Here is a 20668-nt window from a genome sequence, read left to right as displayed (position 1 = left end):
TCTTCAGTCCCTTTTTTTTTTTTTTAACAATCCTGTAATTATTAATTCCGGGTAGAGTTGGGATGACTAAATGGAGCTGAGTGTTTACTGGCTGGATGCCCTTCCTGATGCCTACATGGAGTTCACAGCAGATATCTTCTCTTTGTGCTCTGAGAGAAAAGTATCTGCCGCTACTGTGTTTTCCCAAAAATGAGACCTGGGGTTTTTTTTGCTTCCAAAAGAGGCACCAGATCTTATTTTCAGGGGGGGGTGTCTTTTCCACTCACCACATGGTGACAGTACCAACAGCCCCACCCAGCCGGCCCACGTCTTCTGTGGCTGAAAGAGCAGCTTTATTCTGCAGCTGAGAATGGAGCCCAGGCCTGCATTTCGCAGTCAGAGGCCTTTCCGGAAGGCCTATGCAGCCGAGAACAGAGCTACAGATTGAATCCTTAGCTCGGTTCTCGGCTTCACAGGCCTTCCGGAAAGGCCTCTGACTGCGAAATGGAGGCCCGAGCTCCATTCTCAGCTGCAGAATGAAGCTGCTCCTTTGGTTGCAGAAGAAGTGGGCTGGCGAGGCAAGTGTCGATCCATGGGAGGCCTTGTCGCTATGGTAAGCTCCACCCCTGCCCTAGCTTGATTTTTAGGTGTGCACCTCATCCCAAAACTAGGGCTTACTTTTGGGGTAGGACTTATATTAGGCCCACCCCCAAAAATCAAGCTAGGGCTTCTTTTTGGGGTAGGTCTTACTTTCGGGGAAACACGATACCTAGGACTGAACTCTCTGAATGGGAGGCGAGTGTCTTCACTACTATGCCACCACGCCTCTCCTATTACTGTCCTAATTGCTCAATATGTCAAGGGAGTAAAGATTATTAGGAATTTATATACACACAAGTTGTTTTAAACTGTTGTTCTATATACTGAAAATTATGTTGCCATTTAGAACATTGCTGAAAAATGCTTATGTTACCTTTGGCAATTTATACAGGTATAATGTTTAAATCAGACTAGAAACTTATTGAGGGAATGTCTGCAGTAAATAAGTAATCCCCAACTTAAAAAAAAAAGTCAGAAAGAGAAAGCCTCCTGCTAATATAAAGCACACACCTTTGCTCATCATCTGGCCTTTTGATCAAGTTGAACAGTATGTGTAGGAGTTGATCTCTTTCTTTAGGTTCAGGATGGAGGCAAGCTGTACACAGAATGAGTGGAATCAACTCCTAAAAAGAGTGTGAGTAGGAAGGAAAGCAAAAGCTATCAAGTGATATTAAAGAGCAGAGAAGAAATGTTTTAAACTCTAAAGAGTAATAAAATTATTTCACATGTTTAATTCATTATCAACACTATTGCACACAAGCATCTTATGAACTCAGAAAACATTGAGCGTAAACATTATAGCTGTTAAGTTCTAGTATTTGAACAATCATGCTGGAAAATTGTCTTAATTCATGTTTCCTTACTGAAGTTGAAGAAAAGAAAGTGGTTTAAACCACTAAAAATGAGATTGAATGTAAGGTTAAGTTCTTATTATGCTGATTGCCATACAATAAACTTAATTCATTTTTATTCTGATACATATATGTATATATATATTTGAAGAAAGGCAGTTCTATTAATAAACTCTCCTAAACTGCTTAATAGTCATTATTAAAAAAGAGACATTTTTATAGCAAAAAGGACTTTATGCCTATTTACAGAAGTTCAATCTGATTTGCAAGCAACTTATATTAGAATTCTGATATTTTACCTACTTTATGTGTTCCTGCTACTATACAACACGCCTTCCGAATCAGAAGAAATTTAAAAGAAAATGGGTATAATTCAAAAATGCTTCATTTTCTATAGTTCCTGATTTTTTTCTGCAATGTCATTATCAATCAGATATATTAAGGACCATTCTACTGCTGTTAAAAGATATAACTGTCTACATGGAAGTACATACACTTCATAAAATTGTGGTAAGGTCTATATATTAAGAGCAAAAATCTTTCTATATAGATAGTTTTTCAATATAACCTCTAAATCAGATGGTATAGATTCCCAAAGGCAACTGTGACTTTTAAAAACCTTTTTCCTTGATCTTTAAGCCCAAGCTAGACATTTTCAACAATACCCCAAATTAGGAAGATTTTAATACGAAGATGAATTAAAAAAAAGATTTTCCCTTAAATCTTTATAAGCAATGAAAGATGATCTGAATGGACTACTTTAAATTCCACATATTGTCTGCAATTTGTTAACAAAAGCAAGCAAATAAATCAGACAAAAGACTCAGATTTCAAAATACAAAGAAATTAAAATATCCCAATTTATTCCAAGTTTGGAGAGTAACAATATAGCAATATTTCAGTATGGTAAAATTGGATGCCCAAGTTTCTTCTTCAGAAAAAAGGAATTATGAATTGAAACATTCATTCATGTTTTTGCTTTATAGTTTAGGAGCCACATAAGATCTATAGTTTAATATCAAATTGTGGGAATCAAAGTTGTAGATATAGGCTGTAAATTATATATAGTAATGTCTAATGCTGGCTATGTAATGAGACAAAATATTAATACTAGTTAAAGTCCAAAACCACCTGGAGGGTATCTGATTGCTTATCGCTTGAACAGATAATTTTACAATCATGTATTTGATTCTGTCCCCATCAGAGTATGGGAAAGAAAATTCAATATTAAAGCAGTTAGACTTTAAAGGTTTTTATAAATTGCCTGGCTATTTCTCAGCTTACTAGCATTGAACCCCACTACACTGCCTTTCAATAATAAATAATATATAAACTTATTTTGAAAGACAGCAATGAAACTTGGAAGACTAACTACATGAAAAATTTGGAGACAAGCTTTATTAATAAAAGGAAAGGCTATAAAACAGAATTGAGCTTCTTTATGTTTATTGCAGTTTCTATTACCATGACATTTCTTCTTCCATTCCAATCTAATTATATAACTTAATATCAAATGATGTTGATTGTATGAATAAAAGTCTTGCTAAGGGCTATATTTTTGCTCGCTTCAAAATTCAAATCTTTCTCAGCCTCAATAATCTTGCATTTAAGTAGGCTCAACTACTGAAAGAGATCATAGGCAAAACACCGCCCCATTTTAAAAGATTGAATCAATACAATGGATTCTTTGAATCAAGTCTACAGAGATGGGTATTTTTATAGAATATTATTCCAAGGAATGCAATGCAAAACACTATGGCTGTAAAAGTCTCCCCAAGAAACTCTAGTTTCCAAAAGAAGAAATCCAAAATGAAACAACTGTTTACAAATAGAATAAAAATGATCAAAGAATGGAGAATGTCTTGGCTGAAGAGAATGCCCTGAAAGGAGATTTAAGATTTTTCTAAACAAAACAACTAGCTAACTAAAATAAAGAAAAAACCCTAAACTATTTCCGTATCTCTAAGAAAATATATTATTATTTTACAAATAAATTATGAGAATATACATAAAGAAAGATCTATAAAGGTAATGTAAACATAATTAAGTATGACAAGGACATCTAGTATTTTTGGAAGTCTCTTAAAATAGACTTGATGAGTTGAGAAGATTTCACTAGTTTCATAACAGAAAATTAGATTCTAAATATGACAAAACAGGGTCAGGAGTTGCTAAGTGGAGTCACATCTTGATGAAGACAGCTGACATGGCAATTGCACAGGGCATATACATTATCAATCTCATGATATACAACAGGGGAAAATTAGTTTTAATTGATATTTATTTTAGTTAATCCAAAAACCCTACTTGATCACAGAATCTGAATATCCAATAATGCTGTGGGGTGCAAAGAATTTATATTGTTGTTTATATACACATGCACACTTTGTATGTTTACATATTTTTTATATTTTGAAATATCAGAGGAGAAGCAATCCTGAACACATATGTAGTAATATTAATCCTCTTTACACATTTGCTGGCATTATGTAACATTAAATAAATAAAAAGAAAGCAATGCTCCTTTCTCTTTACATATAGTTTAGGAGTTGTGGTTTCAACTGATAAATCAATATCAAACTTCAAGGTGTTTTTTTTTAATTTGTAGAGCAATTGGCTAGAATTTTTTAAAAGTCATAATTCCTAATGTGGGTAAATAAATAAAAAATAAAGTGAGATTAAATTTTGGATTGTCTTTTCCTAGTAATAGGAATTTAGTTTCATGTAACAGTACTTCCTTCTTGATCTACTTAATACTACCATGGCCTTGCATTGCCTGTAAACAGAGTTAGCGCTATTGAATTCTTAGTAAAAATACCAAACTGTGTTGTAATGATCATACATAAGTATTACTGACATACAACTATATATTAGTGTGAGCACGAACATATTCCATACATTCTGACCATACAGAAAAAAATCAGGACAAATATTTACTGTATGTTTATTCAATACTAGCTGTACCCGGCCACGCGTTGCTGTGGCTCAGTCTGGTAAAAGCGTGTATTGCTTTTACGTCCAACAGATGGCACTGTTTTTTTAAAAAGCATGTTTTTACCTGTCACAGGTGTGACATCTATATAATATAGGTATATAAAAACACGTGCGTATTCGAATGCAACGTTGTGTCAAAATTTCAAAGCAATTGGTGAAGAACTTTCAGAGATTTAAGATTTTGAACAAACGAACATTTACATTTTTATTTATATAGATTATATAATCAGAAGGGTTTAATGCTTATCAATCTTGGATCAGGAAACCTTGTCAAGAGGAAGGTCCTTTTCAATATTCTACAGTAAAATAGAATATTGTAATAAAAAAAGAAAACATTCAGGTGTCCTTAAATACAAAAAATCTATAATGGCATTGTGGAATAATAATTGGTTTCCCAGAATGTATGGCAAATACATGGATTCAGATAATAGTAACTAATTTTTAAAGTAAACTGATTACTTTCACTTCCTATATTTCGTATTTCTCTAATTAAATAATTTTGTTCCCATTTCCACAAGAATAGATGTGTAGTAACTGATTTTTAAATAATCATTACTTGGACTTCCTATATTTCCTACTTCTCTAATTAAATATTCCTGTTTCCATTATCACAAGAATAGATGTATATGCATTGCTTCAACAGGACTGTACTCTGAATTTGATGGACTAAGGATAATAAGAGTTGTATTATTCATCCATATCTCTAAACAAACGAACAAATGAATAAATAAATAAATATTAATAATAAAAATTTTAGGATGGAAGATGGCAGGGATATTTATGTAACTAGAATGGGGTAGTGAATGAAAACTTTTATTGGGTTAAAGGGGACTGGAAAAAAAAACTCCAGTTGCAGAGGATTTTTAATCTTAATCTATATGAAATATTAGTTATCCTACATTAAAACACCAACATTTTGGTTGTAATTAGTTATCCAAGATTTAGTATACAGCATTACTAAAAGTGTCTTTGTGTATAAGATTTAAGAGAGGAAAAATCTGGAATATTAATTAAGGAGCATAAATACATTATGCTGAGAACTGCATTTTTAAAAAGTATTAAACTACATAAAATTCTTATTAAACTTAGCAGAAACAGTTTGGAAAATATTCCATTGGAAGAGGCACATTCAAAAAGTGGTACCGTATTTTCCGGCGTATAAGACGACTTTCTAAACCCTGAAAATCTTCTCAAAAGTTGGGGGTCGTCTTATACGCCCAGTCGTCTTATACGCCAGAAAATACGGTACTTTGAAATTGTTGGCTTAAGCTCGTGGGGTTCCAATTGAGAGCGCGCTACTCTCCTTGGTTCACTGCATTGGCAAATGCAATCGCGACCCACGAAGATTCGTTTTAAATGCGCCACGAGAGACTCCACCGGGACCACTAAAGGAAATATTTTTGGGCCGTTAATACAGCACGAACAAGCGGTAAAGTGACGCCGCTCCTCTCCTAGGGCCTCCCTCCCCTCCAGCTAACTTCGCCGGATACCGCGGAGAGAAGCGCCCTCCCTCTGGCTCTCCCCGCGAGCCCTAGGGCAAGCGGGGGCGGACCGAAGCAGCGATAAAAGTTAGGCAGAGAAGGACCGCCCAGCCGCGGCCGCCTTACCCGAACTAATCGCGGAAGCAGCTGCTGGCCTGCTCGCGCCTCCGAATTCTTGACTTACAACGTGGCGGGGCAAGGCAGGGCAGGGCAGGCATAGAAACCGCAGCAACAGCGCGGCCTACCTGGGTCCCTTCTTCCGCTGCAGAGGAGAGTCGCCAGAGAGGAAAGCGAGGGAGAAAAGGAATCGGCATTTTCCTCTGAGCTTCAAACTTGNTATTGCTTCCTATATCATCTCAAAGTGATGTACAAAATACAGGTATAAATAATAATAAATTTGGGGAAGAGGAAAAGAAAGTAGAAGCAACAACAAAATCCAGAAAACACTACAGTGATGAGATTTTCAACAGATATCTAAAAGATGTAACAGAACAGGCCTTATGAATCATTCTTAAGTTGTGGTTTGAATAACATACTGTATTTTCCGGCGTATAAGACAACTTTCTAAACCCTGAAAATCTTCTCAAAAGTTGGGGGTCGTCTTATACGCCCAGTCGTCTTATACGCCGGAAAATACGGTAAGTATTAAATGGCATGATAATTCCTAAGGAAGATTATTGGATCCTGGACAGTGGTTAGATGTTTATTATATTTTGTGATAAATTAGTAGTCAAACCTCCAATAAACCATTGTTTAAATCATCTGACAATGAAGATGATCTTGGAAGTATATTTATTGTTATTTTCTAGAAATGAGAATGGACATTTAAATGTGGGGTTTAGAGTAGTTTGAAAATACAAACAAATTATAAAGAGTTGAAGGAAATTACTACTTTGAGTGTTAGAAACAATATTCAGCAGAATAATCGCTGAAATATTTGTTGAATTTTTAATTCTGAGGTTCTACTTAGTTTTTATTAAGTGGGATTTTTATGGTCATAAACAGCAAGTCTCCATTCCACTGATTAGTCTATTTAGGCATGTAGAATTATGCAGACTTTAATTACATTTATTGAGTCTTTGAAAATAGTTTTGTGACTATTTTCCCTTCAACTGAAAAATATTATGGGATGAGATCAGTAACATAAAAAGGTATCAGTTTATTATCTTTTGCAAGGTTGTTTCATTCTATCTAGGTTGGTTGATATGGGGCAGATACAAGGCCAATGCTTTTACCTTGCAGAAAGCTGGATACTGACTCTGTTGGAATTAGCTGTGTGTCCACGTCCATTGGTCATATTCTTTCATGCATTTTATAGGATTGGAGCGTTCTCTGCATCGCTGCATCAGTGCTTCTAAACTTCCTTCTATCAATGGGAGTGGAGAAACAATGAGAAACCTTCTTGAATGTCCTAATGCATGTTCCATGTTTACTCAATGAAGGGGAAAAAAAGGGATGACAGAAGCAGAAGGACAAGAGGATTTACTGAATGGGAAGTAATGCGGAAAGAGCTCAAATGCTATGGACTCCCTATACTTGAAGATCTCTTAGATATTTTTTTTTTACTTGAAAACTCTTTCAGTAAAAAGAGAGAATATAGTTGCCTTCAGTGTGCTGAACTCTTACGCACACTTACCTGAATTGATTTTCACTGCCTTATTTCTTAGTGAATCAAGAAGTGCAAGAATGTCACAACTTATAGGAAGAATATAGATCAAGTTCTTCTGAACTTAAGGATTTGGCTGGAGGCTATTCCTAAGGTTCAAGGTATATAATTACCGTGCATAGGCACAATTACTATTTTACAAGATTACCATAAAAAAAGACACGTCCAAAGTGTTGGTTAAATTTACTTCCAGAGGAAAAAGAATGAAAAATAATCTGCCCACGAAAACTGTAGCATGTGATCAACATCAAGGAAAGAGGCTTCTGCTTCTATAAATAAAGTGATTCTTGCCTATGTTGGGAAGTTATACCATGTGTGCCAAAGTAATGAAATATACATTTTCAAAGCTTTATATCAAAGAACTTGCCTATCATGGCATCTTTCATAGACATACTCTGATCATTTACTACTATTGTGCCATATTTTTAAATGACAACATATTACTTAACATTTCCCCCCCCCTCAAAGTGGTGAAAACATAACCCCAAGTTCTCAAGCTAAAGCTCACGACTCTAAAGGTGATGAAAGTATCTGCATATGTTGGGGGAACAGTATTTTTCCAATTCTAGTCAGGCATGTCCATGCAAAGTGTAAGCACTGTCAAAGCCTGCCCCTGCTTTGCCTGGGCATACCCACGGGAGGCTTGCAAAACAAAAGAACAAGCAAATCCAGAACAGGTTTTGACAGTATTTCTACTTTACCTAAGCAAAGCCTGGAGTAAGTTCTGAGTGTTAGTTTGAAGTACAGGTCTCACAATAGATTAAAATCAGACACAGAGTCGCTGTAACTCGTATATGTCTCTTGCTGGTTGATGACTTCCAGCATAGTGTATGTATATATGTGTGTGTGTGCGCGGACACACGAACACATATGTACACACACACACACACACACACAAACATCGATCATTTTTGGAATGTTTGAAGAATTATATGTGTTAGTGAAGTTCAACATACTTGTCCTTTATTTTAAGTTTTTAGTATTTCAAAATGAAACATTTTATTGAGTTATAAATGGAAAAGATGACTGCGCTATCAGTAGTGCTGAAAAAGTTAAAATAAGCCAAGAACGTACAAAATATCTTTTAGTAAAAGGATTATTTTCTTATCCAACCCTAATCTCAATAAAATCATTAGATTTAATCATGATAGGATGACATAAGTTCACTGACCATTTTAGGGGATAGTTAACTTGTTTTCTTTTAAAAACATTTGGTGCCATCAAATGATATTCTCTTTTCTTCCAGCAATGCTGCCCCAATGCCAGTAGATTAAGAGATGGCCAAACAACTTTTTTCCCCTCTGAATTCAGGATTTCTACAAAAATTGACTATGTAATTTGTATAATTTTATTGGAAAATGTTGGCTAATATCCAATGAATTGTAAAACTATTTCTATATATCCAATGGGAGTTTAAACTTTACTTTCATGAAGCTACTCCCCTTAGTTGTGTGACAAGTAATTTTTGAAACTGAAAGTAGGTTATAAGAATACCATGGGAAATTGAAAGCAACGAAAGACCCATAAACTTGTCGATGACAAATTAAACATTCTAAGAAAAGAAATAAACTGTGCCATGGCCAAATTGGGCAAACTGCCTTCTTGGATTATAGATAGTTCTTGACTTATGACCGTTCACTTAACAACTGTTTGGAGTTACAATGAAATCCCCAAAAGCTATGTAAGACCTGATTTTGAAATTCCAATGTCAACTTCCCCACAGTCACATGATCACAGTTTGGGTGCTTGGCAACCAGTCCGTATTTATGGTCATTTGCAGTACCCCACAGTTTCACGCCTGAGGTTTATGATGGTTTTGCCGCAAACCAGTTTCTGTTTTCCAGTTTCTGGCAAAATCTGCCTCATAGGTATCAAAGGACTTGTTTGATTCCTGTGATGTTTGCTTTGTGGCCTCGTCTGTTTATACTGACCGCTGTGAAAAAGTTGGTAAAATGGGGCCAAACCACAGGGTGACCCACTTTACAACCGTTATGATTTATGATTGTAATTGCCAGACTCGGTTATAGTCACAACTCAAGGGCTATCTATGATTTCATGATGGAACCCTTTAGAAGTAAGAATGCTAATCTCTAGTAATTTCTTGAGGAAAATAAAGTTGAAAAGGAAAGGTGGCTTCACACATTTTGGCTCCAAGCTTACCTTTCCAGCACTGCCATACAGCCTTCAAAAAAAAAAAAGATGCCTACACTTGCTTCATGAAAAATATCAGCATATAGAACCATTTATCTATCTATTACAAAGAATCCTATAGAGAGCAGCTTTAACTGTGAAGCTTCAGAGAATTATTGTTCCACAATTATAACACAGCAATATAGTAAGCAAATTAGCTATGCAACAGCATAATTTTTCAATAAATGAACCTTCAAATGAACAGAAATTGTTAACAAACTTCACAGGATAGACAAAGGCCAGCTGTTTTTTATTTTTAATTAAAAATGGTTATAAAAAGTATTCCAAGAAGCTTGTTTATTACAGCTTTGCATAGGACATATTATATCTTTTGCTATAACTCTTATTAAAATTATTGAAAAAAAATTCCTGGAATGCAAATTTTGCCTAGGAAATGCTTAGTGCTTCTGCAAGTTAATTGGAGTTTTTGATTTATCTCTAAATAGCTGATCTCCATAAGATATCAAAACTAATTCTGAAATTTTATTCAGACCAAGAAATGGGCTGTCAATCAACATGGAAAAACAATTAACTTTAAAGTCCTTTCAGTTTCACAAAACTAATCTCATGTTAGTTTAGAACTTGACGTTGAAAGATTTTAAAAGCCTGTTCATATACATGCCATTAAGTAGCATCTACAATATTGTTTCTGGTAAAATTAATTATTTAGGTATGGATAACTAATATAAGTAAACTTTGAATACTATTTTCTCCCAATTCTATACTTTAAATGAACACTATACTGTACCAAAACTGGAATGAGCTAAATAAGTAATACTTGCTATTGATTTTGGATTGTGTCAGAAATGTAACACTTTAAAATTAAGGTATAAATTTAGCCCTCCATTTTTGATTTGTTTGTTTTTGTGATAATGGAAGGAGTGTTCGGGAAATCAAATTAACTAGTACTGGAAGTTATACAAAATAAGGAAAGAGTATTCCAGGATGAAATTATTCCAATGGGGAGGAGAGGAACAGAAGTATGGGCTTTATGCTAGTACATAAATAGGAGCTTAGGTTAACCATTAATACTTCTTTTCTTCTAAATTCAGAAAGTTTATTAGATTCTAAGGATAGTAATAACTTGGTAATTGAAAGTTGTTAGAATTCTCTATTATTATTTGGCTATGAAAAATTTACATGCAAAACCCAAGATTTTAACATATATTTGCTAACTTTTATGAATTACGTATCCACTCAAAGTTTATGATTATCTATTTCCACACATATGCAGGGATTAAATAAGCAAAAATTAGGACTGCAGAAATATATGTTGGAATATAACTAGGAACTGCAAAGAAGAACTAAAGCAGCATCCTGGCAAGCTGATTGGCAACAGCCAGAAATTGGTAACTGATCCTGACAATTTAATGTAGCCCATATAATAGCTTCTACTATAACTTAAACAGATGTATTATTTCATACAATTAGGCGTGCAGCATATATAATCAAAAATTGAAACCCATGATAAAGCATTAACTATTGGAAAATGTAGTTAGTGACTGCAACCTGAAGGATCAGTACACATTTCTTGACTTAGTTACCTTTTCATAAAGCTCACAGAGTTAAATGCCAAAGTGCATTACTAGATATCTAGATTAACAGGTAAAGCTAAGCTGGCTCAAAAAGCAATTTTGAATCAAAACAAAGAAAACGCATATAGAACCAACTCATCTTCAGCTCAGACTTCATTATATCATTAGAAATACATCACTAAGAGCCAAATTCTCAGTTAAGATTACACTAAAGGCCCATGTTGATAACAGCAAGCCAGACTTCGGGGTTCTGGCCTGCCAATGAGTGAGCAACATACAGATCTTGCTCTAATCACTCCCAATTATTTGTGCAAACTACTGAACAGTTCAATCTAGCCATGCTGTCTGTCTGAATATGGCTGTTAATAAGAAGGATATAACATTTAAATACATATCATTTTTAGAAATAACGTAAACAGGCAAGTTCGCTTCAATTTAAAATTTAGGTTCTACTCAAATACGACGACACTAGAACCAAGTTTAGCTAATATAAGCAAACTTAAGGGCAGAACAGATGGACTCACAGTAACAGCCCTGCAAAGTGCCTTAAGGATCTTAAGCAAAAGGATAAATAGCAGGATACCATGCTGTTTGGCTAAAAACTCACCCGACATAGATGTGCAACCATTTTCTAGGAGTAGAGAATGCATGCACAAAAGTGAGAAGATGATTGCAAGTAACAGACTTCAATGTAATAAATAATGCATAATTCGAAATGAATAAATATTGTATGAAACTAAACAAATATTCCTATATTTCTTACCTCTCGTTTGGCAAGCAGGACATTAGGAACAATATGTGGTAAACAACGTCCAAGCATCAGCATGACACTTTTTTCACTATCAGCAATTCGAGACACCTAGAGTGCAATTATTTTGGCAAAGTCATGTACAGCAGTTGCATTATACAACATGTGTCTGATAAAGTGGTTTGAATTTCTTTCAGAAATTAGCATACAATTCAAGTCTAAAATAAAATGCCCACCTTTAAACATATCTGTGTTATCCATTATGTAATTGGTTCAGAGAGCTCACAGGGATAATGAGAAAGCATCACTGTGTGAATGACTGTCCAAAGGATATTAGATTAGTATGTACCTAGATTTCAAAAAATGGTACCTAGTCCAACCCACTTATGTGGCAATTGGATAAGGTGGTCAAATATATTACCAGCTCAAATCTTAAGTTATGCAAAGGTAAATGTATAAGCAAGTGGCCAGAGGAACAATGAAAGAACAACGAAAGACTAACAGTCAAAGTTGAAATTGCTTAATTCTTATCACTGAATAGGAATTACTATTTTACAAAAATAAATATACCTCTGATCCCAAACGGCTCTCTGCTGACATCTGACAAAATGACAGCAATGCTTGATGGAATGCAGGTGATAACTTCCTGAAATAGTGGGATGGAAATATAAAACATATCAAAAAGCTGCTATTTGTACAAATCTATTTATTTCACAACTAATAATTAAAAAAATAAATCTTCAGTTTAAAAGTTTAATTAAGAATTCTATACTGGAGCCTGAACAATCTTCAGAGGTAGAACTGATCTTTAACAGGATTAACAGAATTGTGATATATTTTATTTAATCATAAATTATTGAATAAAGCACAGCTGACTGAAGTTGCTCAATATTCTAAACTTTAAACCATGATTTATCATTTATACAGCATGCTAAGCCAAAAATGAAAAATTATGTTATGGCTTGGCAAAATATGTAAACCTAGTCTGTACTGATATAATCTATTAATTTCTGAAAATATGTTATAATTGAAACAGAGACAACTGAAAAATAATCAGTGTGTCAAGATTCCTTCCATTACATGTTACAATTCCTCATGATTAATGTAATCCTGTGCATGTCTTGATTTCACACCAAATAAGTGACTGCTAGATGAGTAAGAAAACATGGATAACTGATAGCCAATATTTAAAGAAAAATCTGGAGCTAAGAATGTTCACATGGAATCCCCTAACCTTAATGTACTACATCAAACCGTTAGGACAGCTATTTAATTAAAGGTGGGGGTGGCAAAACTCCTACTTCTTTTGTGTGGTGAAACTATAAATTTAGAACCTGAATGTAGTTGTTAAATCTATTCAATGTTCAATACAATATTTTACTGTAAACAGAAAACACAGATGAATTTAACTAACCTATTAGGTTTATCAAAATCTATAGCAGCTTTATTTGATGGGGAACAAGGTGGAAATTTTTCTCTTTCTTTATAAGCAAAAGGTATTCCAATATCCTCTTTAGAAGTCCTACATTCAGATTCCATGCAAGTTCTTTCTTCTTCAGTTCTCCCAAGTTTATCATCATTACTTGAACTCTTAATGTCTAAATATTTCCCATTATCATCTGGGAACGTGGGAGGCACTTGGGCTGAAGATGTCTGTACTGTGTCACATATCGTTGGAATAGAAGTTTTTGGACTTCTCAAGTAGTCTATTTCACTGCAACAGAGAAAAGAAAAAGCTTTGGGAATTTTTTTTTAGTATGTAATAAATCACTTTCAATGACCTATGTAGTGCATGAACAAATGTTTTATAAAATGTTTTATTGGGATAAATCTACCACCAGATTTAGAAAAATAGAAAACTAAGTAAGATAACAGTGGGGAAGATTTTTTTGTTAAAGAAATGCTTTTTATATTATACTTTTTTTGTTATAAAAACAACACATACATATGCTCTAAAGGTCAAACTGATAGAGGAAAAATGTTTAATCTTATGTCCACTGGATATGACTTCCAATATCTGCTAACCACTACCAGCCAGTAGCATCTATGTATTGTCCGACAGTATTATTTTCACTCTCTCCCCCGCATCACATCCTCCATCACACTGTGCAAAAAACAGTGGGTCCAAGTCTCTGAAATCTATATATTTTTTTGGGGGGGGGGGGAATGCCCAGCACAGCATAAGAGAACTGCTATTGCTGCCATCTGTGTCAAAATAAAGTTAAAATAACAAAGTAAATTTAAATTCTAAACATCATTGAACAGTACGTATTTGGAAGCTACAACTGGTTCAGAATGCTGTTCTGGAGGCCCCTAGGGTGGCACATAACACCCACTGTTGCACAAGATGCATTGGTTACCGGTTTGCTTCCGGGTCAATTCAAGGTGTTGGTTATGATCTTAAAAGCCTTATATGGCATGGCTCCAGAGTATCTGAGGAACCATCTCACCCCAATGGGACTAGCCTGTCCCACTTGCGCCAGTGGACGAGGCCTGCTACCGACCCTGTCTGCTAAGGGATTCCAGCAGATGGGGTCAAGGAGAAGAGCCTTTTTTGCTGGGGCCCAAACTCTGTGGAACACTCCTACCACTGGAGGTGAGAACTTGGTTTTGTCGGGTGATTTGAGGTCCCAAAGGGGTGCTCACTACTGGTAGGTGAATGATGGGGTAAGATCTCATCCCTGTACCATCCATATCTTGGTTCCTGGTTTGTTTGTTTTTTTTGCATAGTTTTAAATTTTTAATTTGCACTGTTTTAAAATTTAAACAGGTTTCCTATTTACTTTTCATGATCTGTAAGCCACCCAGAGGTTTATCAGTGAGACAGGCAACATATAAATTTAATAAATAAATAATAAAATAAGCTACTGCCATGCTGGTATATTCATATCCAGCATCCCTCTAAAATCTATTTTTTTCATTCCTTTTGAAGGAATGAAAATAATTCTGACCAAGATACTTTTAGGCGTATAATAAGTTTTGGTAATGAAAGCTGTTAAACTGAAATACAGAGAAATAAGTTTTTATATAAAGTTTAACTCAATGCCATATTCATTTAAAGGCATAATAAACTGAGATGGATACACTGGTTCATGCACAGCAAACTGCTTATTCTGTATAATTTTTTTAAAAAATTATACATTAACATACCTTTCCAGTCTTTGTATTTGCTCCATAAGAGACCATTTTTCTGTGCTTAACGCATTAATTTGATCTTCCAATTTCTGCACCAACACACATTGCTAAATAAAAGGAATATGACCGAAAAAAGTAATTTAATTAATCAATTTAAATTGAATAAATTAATTTAATTTGCCATATTGTTTTAAATTTGCAAAATGAATTATACCTCTATTGATTCTGATGTTCCAAATACAGGAATGTTTTCTAGGATAGGAGTAGTTGCCTCTAGTTCATCCTCTTCTGGGCCAACTGCTACATCTACAATATCTTTTGCAATAACTTGGTGATTTCCAAAATCACGGTAGAGTTGTAGCAAGTCCGGGGGCTTTGGAATGTTCAGTCCTACATCATCCCACAGTTCAAAATCCTTTATATATGCAAAATTAAAATATTTATGAGTTTCCATAGATAAGTATGCAAGTTATCACATCAAATGATAAAATGCAACATCCAGAAGAGAACTTTAGTTATTGGCCAGGTAACAATAATAAAAATAAAATTTACACTTCTATTCCTTAATCATATACTGTTGAAGAAATCAGTTTTAGCTTAAAATGTATGACATAATTAAATTAAATCTAATTTCTTAACAATTAACTGAGCACTACTGATATTTTTTGTTCAAAGTATGAAGATTTCACTGCTCATAATTAGCTTAGTGTGATCTTTGATATAACCAAATTGCATCATTAATGCAGCACAACAAAAATCTCTAGCCACAAGCACCTCTTGAAGCTACCGGTATTTATTTAACAAATTTATTTGTCCGCCCAAATAATTCTAGATGGTTCATAAAATATAGATAAAAATACTATATATATATATATATATAAATGAATCACTATTTAAGAAATGATTAAGGAACCTCACTACAACAAGAAACAAGACATTCATTCTAGCCTCCATTATTTAAACATATAAACCTGGTCCTGCTCATTATTTTGCTAGATTGCAATGGAGTATGAATTGATTAAATATAGGAGAATGAAGATTCATCACACTTAAGGTCTACAAGTACTGACTGATTATTTTGGAAGTAGGAAAAAGAGATGGCTGTCAGGAACAGTCTGTACTACTTTATTTTATGGTATTTGTTTCAGTAATATAAGATTCAGAAAAACTTCCTAGCTATACATTGGCTCAGGGTGTTCCATCAAAAATAAAGCATCAGTGATATAGCTTAACAGTAGGCTATTAGCTTTTGAGCAATACATGAAAACCAGCATTATCAGAACAGAATTAATAATACGGAACAGATGAACCATTTGAATTTATGATTTGCATCAAGAGATTAAAAAAGTATTTCTCCCTATATTAAAAAGATGGCCCTCTTTATCATTATCAGATATCAGATATCAGTATCCATAATAAACCAGTTTATATATCAATGGTTTTTGATGGAATTATTTTTGCATGCATTACATGTTTTTTTTATAGTCACATTTTATGGGGCAGTTATTCGCAACAGAATCCTTGTGATTGATGTTTCAAAAAGAAAGAAAATTATATTATTTTCTATTCTTTTTATGAAATTCATCTCTCCTCCCTTATGTATCCCAGACCTAAGCGGGGAGAAAGCATTAAGATGGGGTGGGTGGGAACGAACGGAGTGTATTAAAAAAATATTCCCAGCTGTTTTTGGAACTCTATGTTCATATTTTTTATTATATTAGTTCTAAAACATTTATACATTCAGATTCAGACCTGGTAGCCAATCTAACGCTTCACATGTTTAGCGCGTTATAACACAGAAAGAGAACATTTCAGAAAGGTGAGAAAGAAATTTATTTTCTTCTAGTGCTCTTGGATCAAGTCATCTGGAATTTAAATGAACAGCATTACTGTTAAGAATTAGCTTACTACCCCTTACTATGAACAAAACAATAATCCTACTTTAATTAACTTACATGAGAGATACAAATATATACTATAAACAGAGATTTTTTTGGAGAAAATAAGTTAAAAATAACTAGACCATGTTAGGAACAAAAGGGAAAAAGACCCCAGATCGGAAGGTCACAAAGGTGCTATTCCAACTTACCTGATCATCATTCTCATCTGAAAAGGTTATTGAAGTAAGCTTGTATCCATTCTTTAACAAAAATTCATTGACTAAGAAGTTTAAAGCTCTTTTTTCAAGAGGTTTAATTGGTTCCTAGGAAAAATAAATGCATATAACATTTAAATCTTGATTTCCTATTATGATTGACAGAAACTAAACAAGTTGATTACCCATTTCAAAACAAAACCTAAAAGCTTGAACAAGCATGCTATTTGGTTAGCGACAGGAATGCTGTTGAACATAACATTTGCTCTACAGCAGGGGTAGGCAACCTTGGCTCTTTTATGACTCGTGGACTTCAACTCCCAGAATTCCTGAGCCAGCCATGCTGAGGGGAAAGGGAGAGGTTTCCAAGCTGAGCCATGCTGGCTCAGGAATTCTGGGAGTTGAAGTCCACAAGAGCCAAGGTTGCCTACCCCTGCTCTATAGCAACAGCATATACAGCACATTAGATCACTCACCTGAATTTCAGGACTTGATTTATAATTTCTTCGTTCCTGCAGAGGAACTTCATTTTCTGAAAACAGCAATACAGAAAAAAAATATTATTCTCCAGGCTGTCATGCGCCACCTCTTTCTATTTTATCAAAATACAAAAAAAAACTGAGGAAAAGGTTTGTGTACACCACCTGCAGCCTGAGTCAGGTTGGCTCGGAGGGCCTGAATGGTCTCTTTTGCTTTCCGCAGTTCAAACTCCAGGACTGGACAAGGATTTGGATTAAACATACACAGGCATCCAATCAAGAATAGGGAAACAAAAATGAAATATAAAAAAGCAAGGATGGGTGTAAAAATAAAATACAATCTGTATTAAAGACAAAGCATGCAATCTTTATGGAACTCATGAACGCATGCAGCAGAGTTAGACTGCAGCAAACTGGTGAAACATTTCCATGATTCAAACCTAAATCTTGGTTGAAAATCTAAGCTATCTGACAAGGAATGCTACAGGTTTTAAGAAATAAAATGTACCTCTTTTTTGAAAATCTTGAAGATGTCACCTTACAAAATATTGTTATAATCGAATCTTTTAAAGTTTTACGTTATACAAATGGAAATATGAGGCCATCTTGCTTTGAAGGAATAAGGAGGTTGTGATTAAAATTACAGTTCTGTAAACAAAGAATTGAATAATCTGTCATTACAAAAATGAAATAATTCAGGCTAATGCCACTTTACAAAGGAAGTTTTGATTCCCATTTTGTGGCACATTATAGGATATGTCAGTTGGGTAGAACAGCTTATCATGTCAACTAAGTTCTTAAATATCTGCAAACTTTTTTTAAAAAAAGTATTTAATATTTCTTTTCATAAAGAACACTGATTTCATAACTTAGGTTATGAATTGCTTTCTGCCATAGACAAAGTGATTCATAAGAGATTATCCAATCTTTAAACATTTGATTTGTAATTGATCTCGATTAAGACACCAAGGTACACTAACAGGCAATTACTAACCAGCTTCTTTACAGGGATACCTTTACCATTAGAAATATTCTACAGATTTTTTTAGAACATTTTCTTCTACAAATGTTCCATTTTCTGGTAATACCAATAGATTAGTAATAGGACTATATGGGAAAAAATATTCACTCAGTTTGCATTTTTCTTCTTCAAAAACAGAAGGCATAATTAGAGTACATCACAACTACTCCATGGAAATAACCTGTTTGATGCACAGAATTTTAATGCAGAAATATAAAAGCATAATTGAGGATCTGATGGAAAAGTATGAAAAAAAAATCTGTAGTAGTCAGCAATGCTGATCTGCAAATATTTCTGTGCAACAAAGTCTAAAAACTATGTGGATATTTTGTATGTAAAGTAATATCTTATAAGTTGCCAGTGGGTTTCAGGGTCTGGCTAAGCTTATCTTTTGAAAATTTAATTTAGTTTAAAAGAATTTACGATGGGCAGTATTTCTTCCTTAAAATGTAGAAATACATGGTTACAGAACTATTGCAGATCAGAAATGCCCTGCAACAGGATGATAAAAATGTTTTGTTTTTTTAAAGAAAAATAGCAAAAAAACAAAACAAAACAAAAACAAATTGTAGAGAAACTCAGGAATTCCAATAAGGAAACTGAAGTTCAGCAGCGAAACAAATCACTAAGAGCACAGAAAGCCAGAAAACTCATATCACATATACCTATGTCAGATGGCAAAGTATTTCCATTACCTAATTATGACATCCTAGTACACACGAGCAGATTTTACAATTATGCCTATTTGTTTTATTAAAACAGTTTACTCTGCTGCATGGTTTCTCTCCCGACATATTAACATTTTGAAACAGCTACTTAATTCAACAGTATATCCACAATGACTCATAGCTGTAACAAAACACACAGTTGATCCAGAATTAAGTAATTATATTTGGCCCAAATTAAAGCAGAAGAGAATTCAACTTAATATGAAACTAAACAAATACTTAATTCTCTTATTCCCACATTCACTCTAAGAAAATGATACAATGAAGCATACCTACCCTAAAATGTTTATGTTGTAATAAATGTGTTAGGCTGTGATTTAGGCAGCCTTTATAAGCATATTATAATGAACTGTCCTAAGATCCTAGCTTTTCCCCACTTTCCTCTTTTGTAGATTCCATCAGGCGCCATTTTTTTATAATTGTTACATAAGTATCCATAGTACATAAATATGCAAGAGACTTTTACTTGTTACTCTTTTAAGGCTACAGAATTAAACTGCATTTACTAAAAGAGACAGCTACCTATTCGGAATTCAAACAAGAATTCAATTTTCAGAAGTTCCACCTCTGTCTACAGTATTTGCAGCAGCTATCATTTTGTAGTGAACTCTGAAGGTTCACTGGCTCTGGGAATAACTGTATAATCAACACATATTTTTATTATGTAAACTTAACAAATGCAGTGTTATGTTTGAAAAGTGTTGCAGTTTTTAACATGATTTGCAAAAGATAAATTACTAAAGTCTTCCAAGAGAGCTAATCTGCAATGGCTACATTCAAATATCACATTAGCAAAAGGATATCCAAAATTTTGGGCCTGATGGAATTTTGAGAGTGCTATATGCACCATCACAAAGTGATATCATATCACATGTAGAGCTGGTGGAGGGAAACAGAAAAAGAAAAGATAAATTCAAAGAGAAAAGTGAATAAGGAAAAATAAACAACAAAAGAAAGAGAGAGAGAGAGAGAGAGAGAGAGAGAGAGAGAGAGAGAGAGAGAGAGAGAGGAAAGAAAGAATACTGATCTATGCATACAGACCCAGAGAAGAAGAAACACAAATCTAGCAAAAGAAAAAAACAACAACAAAGATAGACCTTTCTGCCTTCCCCAAAGTTAGGTTATCCACCCATATATCCATTGTTTTCTTTGCTATTATTTGCTAA

At 34.2% G+C, this 20668-nt stretch overlaps 1 protein-coding gene across 1 annotated transcript in view; it reads right to left on the bottom strand.

The window, feature by feature from the left end:
• RELCH (RAB11 binding and LisH domain, coiled-coil and HEAT repeat containing) overlaps positions 1-20668 on the bottom strand; it is a 60842-nt gene that overhangs the window by 24425 nt on the left and 15749 nt on the right. Inside the window, exons 3-11 of the mRNA XM_015811510.2 lie at positions 17919-17990; positions 17751-17806; positions 17269-17382; positions 15394-15594; positions 15195-15286; positions 13459-13758; positions 12615-12690; positions 12060-12155; positions 1090-1202 (exon numbers count right to left, since the gene is read on the bottom strand). Of these exons, the coding sequence (XP_015666996.2) occupies positions 1090-1202; positions 12060-12155; positions 12615-12690; positions 13459-13758; positions 15195-15286; positions 15394-15594; positions 17269-17382; positions 17751-17806; positions 17919-17990 (1120 nt within the window). The remainder of the gene's footprint in view (positions 1-1089; positions 1203-12059; positions 12156-12614; positions 12691-13458; positions 13759-15194; positions 15287-15393; positions 15595-17268; positions 17383-17750; positions 17807-17918; positions 17991-20668) is intronic.

The sequence above is a fragment of the Protobothrops mucrosquamatus genome, unplaced genomic scaffold, assembly GCF_001527695.2.
Source record: "Protobothrops mucrosquamatus isolate PMUCROS unplaced genomic scaffold, P.Mucros_1.0 scaffold43, whole genome shotgun sequence".
NCBI lineage: Eukaryota > Metazoa > Chordata > Lepidosauria > Squamata > Viperidae > Protobothrops > Protobothrops mucrosquamatus.
This window is presented reverse-complemented; position numbering and strand designations above follow the sequence as displayed.